Consider the following 5,000-nt stretch of genomic DNA (forward strand, 5'->3'; position numbering starts at 1 on the left):
AAAATAAAAATAAAAACACAAATTAAAAAGAAAACGAGAAATGATGAAGGGATGAAATGTGAAGCCTTTATTGTTCCCTGTTGATCTGGTGAAGGTGTGATGTTTGACCTGAGGAGTCTGTGGAGTTTCTATAGGAGGCTTAAAACAGTGTAAGTTCTGCTTGTGTTTGATGAGATCAGTGCAGTGGTACTGGAGGAGTGTATAAAGTCAGGAAAAGAAGAGAAGAACTGCATGATACACTTCACTTTACCTGCAGAACCTGTAAGAACATTTACACTCAGCAAAACAGTTAGCAGCTTAAGAGGGTTCTGAGGGATGTTGCTCTAACACAACCGTTTCCCCACAAGTTCCTTAAGTTCCTTCCTGAATTTCTGCGACATGAAGACGTACAGGACGGGGTTTACGACGGTCGAGGATGTGGCCATGACGCGGGCAAAGGTGGCAAAAGGTCCGAAGGCAAAAGATTGGTACCCGAGCTGGACTAGCATCAGTCCATAGGACGGCAGCCAGCACAGAACGAACGCCAAGACCAGCAGAACCGACGTGTGGGTCACTTGTGTCTGGTATTGTTCTAAGCGCTCCGTCTGGTTTGGGTCACGGTTCCATCTGGTCGTGTACAGAAAGTGATAGATCCGGCCGTAAGCGAGCATGATGACTACCAGAGGAAGCAGAAAGGCGAACAAAAAGTGGCAGACTCCATACGCTACCTGATCCGAGTCAGACAGGAAGTTGAAACAAATAAAATCCTGCCTGGTGTAGCGCAGTTCTGTCCCAGACATGAGCGTCCTCCAGGTGAGTTGAGGAATCGCTAAGACGATCGCCGGAACCCACAGAACTCCGGCGATGAGTTCGATCCCCCTGCTCCTGCGCCAGCGGTATGCTCTGGCTGCGTGAACTACGATAACATAGCGACTGGACGCCAGAGTGGCTAGCGTGAAGGCACTAGCAGCGGTACATGCCGCTCCCAGAAAACTCACTGCTTTGCACATGAAGCTTCCAAATGGCCAGTGGCGGGTCGCTATGGCGACAGTGTGATAGGGTACGCAGGACAGAAGGAGAATATCTGCCAAGCTCAAACTCAGAAGGAGAATATCCGTCCCGTTCGCGTTACCGTTGCTCGTTCCACGTGCTTTTCTCATCGTTCGCAAGATGATGATGATGACCAGAATGTGTCCCACCGTTCCTGTCACCAGGATGAAGGTGTCAAATATGGGAACCAGGACTCGCTCGATATCAGTGGGTCCTGAAATGTTCTTGCCATCTCCTGGTCCTGTGGTGTTTTCCCTAAGAAAGATCTCCATTGTGGAATTACAGAATATCCATAAGAATGGTATCCATGAGCAACCGTGAAGTCAACAGTTTTCTGTGTAAATATTAGACGGAGTAGTAAGTTTGTCCAAAAGGTGAAATTAATCTTAAAATCCTGCTCCACCAGCACACTGCTCAAGTTTGCAGATCATTCTGAAGAGACGACGGTATTCCGGTGGGACAGAGAGAGAGAGAGAGAGACGAGGCTTGCCTCCATGCCCTACTGTGTCTGTCTCTGTGGAATGAGGAAATCAGATCAATATTTACAGCCGGTGTAGAGCTGATAAAAACCTCGCTGAAATGATTCACACACATTCCGGAGTCCAAAGGACGTCTGCAGACCGCAGGCTCAAAGGACACGCGACGCAGTCTCGCTGGTATCTTCGGCCTGGTTTCGATTCCCAGCTCTTTCACGAATCTTCTCTATAAGTTTCAGCAGCAAACTAGAAATATTCCAGGTTTCTCCCCAGGCTTCACTGATCCTAGTTCTTCCCTGGAATTATTTCTGTTGGCTAAATTTGTGCTTCTAATAGGCAGTGATTGTAAACTTCACCATCGCTTTGCGTCCGTTCCTGGAGATCCATCCTTCTGCTAATGCAGCCGTATGGCTGTATTATGAGACAAGCGTGACCTTTGACCTCCAGGGTTTGGTCTGGTGTCCACTTTCCAGTTTGCAGAGTTTAATTTCAACTCATAAAATCACGTTGAAAGCATTACCTGTCGCCTGCAGAATGAAGGGATTCACTCTTGTGTGCGTTTCCTTCATATAAACATGAAAGCCGTGTACTTTGAACCTCGCAAAATCTTGTTCTTCTCCTGACCGAGCGCACGCACACACACACACACACACACACACACACACACTCCAGAATTCTGTGTGTGTATGTTATTTGACTGAAATAAAGTCAGAAGCTGCACAGAACATTTACAAGCACATTTGCATCAGAGAAATGAAATCAATGACTGATCAAAGGTAAAGAGAAGTTAATGAGGGATAGATTTTAGAGTCGCTGGAAATCCACTGATTAGCCATAACATTATGAGCACCTACCTAATATTATATTGTTCCCTTCTTGCTGCAAAATCAGTCGTGACCCATCGAGCATCACCAGCATGAACTTCTTCAGCAGTTTGAGCTACAGGAGCTCGTCTGTCGGATTGGACCACACAGACCAGCCTTTGCTCCCCACGTGCAACAATTAGCCTCGTCCCCCACGACCCTGTCGCCGGTTCACCACTGTTCCTTCCTTGGAGCACTTTTGATGCACTGCAGACCAGGAACATTCCACAAGAGCTGCAGTTTTGAAGGGCCTCTACTTACATGTAGCAGCATCTCTAGTAAAGATGAAGTTGTTCGAGTGAACCCCTGGTGCTGTTTCTTCTTCTATTTCTCATTTAAATGTTCTCTTCTCAAGAAATGAATCTTATGAAAATCCCCAGATTCACCATAGAAGTTCCACCACGTGCCAAACTCCTGCATGGAGCTTAGTGAGGTCATTAAGAAACAACCGTGTGTCTCAACTCAACCGTGTCTCACTCTGGATGGAACTGGAACTGGATGTTACTATGGTTGCAGGTGTTTATAAGCAGAACATGAATCTCCATGACTCGTTTTTTCTTCCTCTCTCTTTCCTGCAGATGTGGGGTCAGTAGAAGGTCTTGCGTATCACCGAGCCTGGGACACTCTGTACTGGACCAGTTACACCACGTCCACCATTACACGCCACACAGTGGACCAGAGCCGATGGGGAGCGTTTGAGCGTGACGTGGTGGTCACCATGGCAGGAGATGATCATCCCAGAGCCTTCGTCCTGGACGAGTGTCAGAAGTAAATGACGCTTCAACATTTTTCTGTGAGCTTTTAATCCTTTCTTTCATTACAGTGCAGTCTCTGAACTTGTTCTGTTCCTCAGTCTGATGTTCTGGACCAACTGGAATGAACAATCTCCTAGCATCATGCGTGCTCAAATCTCCGGCTCCAACGTCCTGGCCATCATCAGGACCGACATCCGAACCCCCAACGGCCTCGCCATCGACCACCGCTCAGAGAAACTCTACTTCACTGATGCTACGCTGGACAAGATCGAGCGCTGCGAGTACGACGGCAGCCATCGCTACGTTAGTCTCTCACACACACACACACACACCAGACACACACACACACACACACACACACACACACCAGACACACACACACACACAATATTATACATTTGCATTCAGCTTTAAGTTTAATAGAACATTAATGTAATGTGTGTGTGTGTGTGTGTGTGTGTGTGTGTAGGTGATCTTGAAGAACGAGCCGGTTCACCCGTTTGGTTTGGCCGTGTATGGAGATCATATATTTTGGACAGATTGGGTTCGGCGAGCCGTACTGAGAGCCGGCAAATTCGTAGGAGACGACATGAAGGTTTTACGCGCCGACATTCCTCAACAGCCAATGGGAATCATCGCTGTGGCCAACGACACCAACAGCTGTGAGTCTGATCCTGCATGATCTGATCTGAGGGGGATTGGATTTTGGGAATCAAACTAATTTTTTGTTTTGGAGTTATAAAGATAAGATCAGTTTACAGCATGTGACTAGGGAGTGTGTGTGTGTGTGTGTGTGTGTGTGTGTGTGTGTGTGTGTGTGTGTGTGTGTGTGTGTGTTCATGCTCCTCAGCTTTATGGCCAGTTTTCATTTTACAAATAAATGCATTTAATCACCACTAGTTTACTTGAGAATGAGGGGGCGGAGCCAACTGAGGAGGGGGTTGATGAGCTTTTTCTGATCTAAAACTACAGTAAATTTAGTAGTGTGTGTGTGTGTGTGTGTGTGTGTGTGTGTGTGTGTGTGTGTGTGTGTGTGTGTGTGTGTGTGTGTGTGTGTGTGTGTGTAGGTGAGTTCTCACCCTGCAGAGTGAATAATGGAGGATGTGAGGATCTGTGTTTGTTGTTGTCCGATGGACGAGTGAACTGCAGTTGTAGAGGAGACAGGAAGCTGCTGGAGGACAACACCTGCATTGGTACCACACACACACACACACACACACACACAAATTACCACTACTGACCTTCAACAATGTAGATGCAATACTTACAGTAATGAAATAAAATATGATGGAGTGTGTGTGTGTGTGTGTGTGTGTGTGTGTGTGTGTGTGTGTGTGTGTGTTTCAGTGCCGAACACTTCCTGCAGCAGTGTGAACGATTTTCAGTGTGTGAATGGAGACTGTATTGATTACACACTTACCTGCGATGGAACGGCGCACTGCAAAGACAAATCTGATGAGAAGCAGTCTTTCTGCAGTGAGTGTGTGTGTGTGTGTGTGTATGTGTGTGTGTGTGTCTGGTATGTCGGGTATGTGTGTGTGTGTTTGTGTGTGTTTTACAGTGTGTCATACTGTGTCTGTGTGCTTTTGTGTGCAATAAAGTGTGTTTGTGCGTGTTTGAGTATTGTGTGTGAGTGTGTGCATGTCTGTGAGTGCAAAAGTGTGTGGAAAAAAAAAAAACCAATAACATTAAAACACATTAAGGTTCTTCACAGGTTCCTTGAGAGGTTCATTAAGAGTTCTTCATTTACCCAGAACCTTCTCTCAGGGGGCAATTAAAGAGCCTTAACAGTTTTAATATTTGTGTACTGACGTGTGTGTGTGTGTGTGTGTGTGTGTGTAGATAACCGAGTGTGTAAGAAGGGTTTTAAGCGGTGT

The 5,000-nt window shown here is 46.5% G+C and overlaps 2 protein-coding genes across 2 annotated transcripts in view; one reads left to right on the forward strand and one right to left on the reverse strand.

Annotated features, from left to right (window-relative positions):
* Nucleotides 1-5,000, forward strand: part of LOC310722966 (low-density lipoprotein receptor-related protein 1-like) — a 109,695-nt gene that overhangs the window by 75,338 nt on the left and 29,357 nt on the right. Inside the window, exons 43-48 of the mRNA XM_083535818.1 lie at nt 2,947-3,136; nt 3,222-3,426; nt 3,593-3,785; nt 4,191-4,316; nt 4,471-4,599; nt 4,966-5,000. The exon at nt 4,966-5,000 is cut by the window's right edge and continues 85 nt beyond it. Of these exons, the coding sequence (XP_083391944.1) occupies nt 2,947-3,136; nt 3,222-3,426; nt 3,593-3,785; nt 4,191-4,316; nt 4,471-4,599; nt 4,966-5,000 (878 nt within the window). The remainder of the gene's footprint in view (nt 1-2,946; nt 3,137-3,221; nt 3,427-3,592; nt 3,786-4,190; nt 4,317-4,470; nt 4,600-4,965) is intronic.
* LOC310722806 (galanin receptor type 1) lies at nt 58-2,101 on the reverse strand. Its single transcript, XM_083535552.1, has one exon. It carries the CDS (start codon nt 1,299-1,301, stop codon nt 324-326), a length of 978 nt encoding a protein of 325 aa, XP_083391678.1. The 5' UTR covers nt 1,302-2,101; the 3' UTR covers nt 58-323.

The sequence above is a fragment of the Silurus aristotelis genome, assembly GCF_946808225.1.
Source record: "Silurus aristotelis genome assembly, chromosome: 29".
In the NCBI taxonomy this organism is placed as follows: Eukaryota; Metazoa; Chordata; class Actinopteri; order Siluriformes; family Siluridae; genus Silurus; species Silurus aristotelis.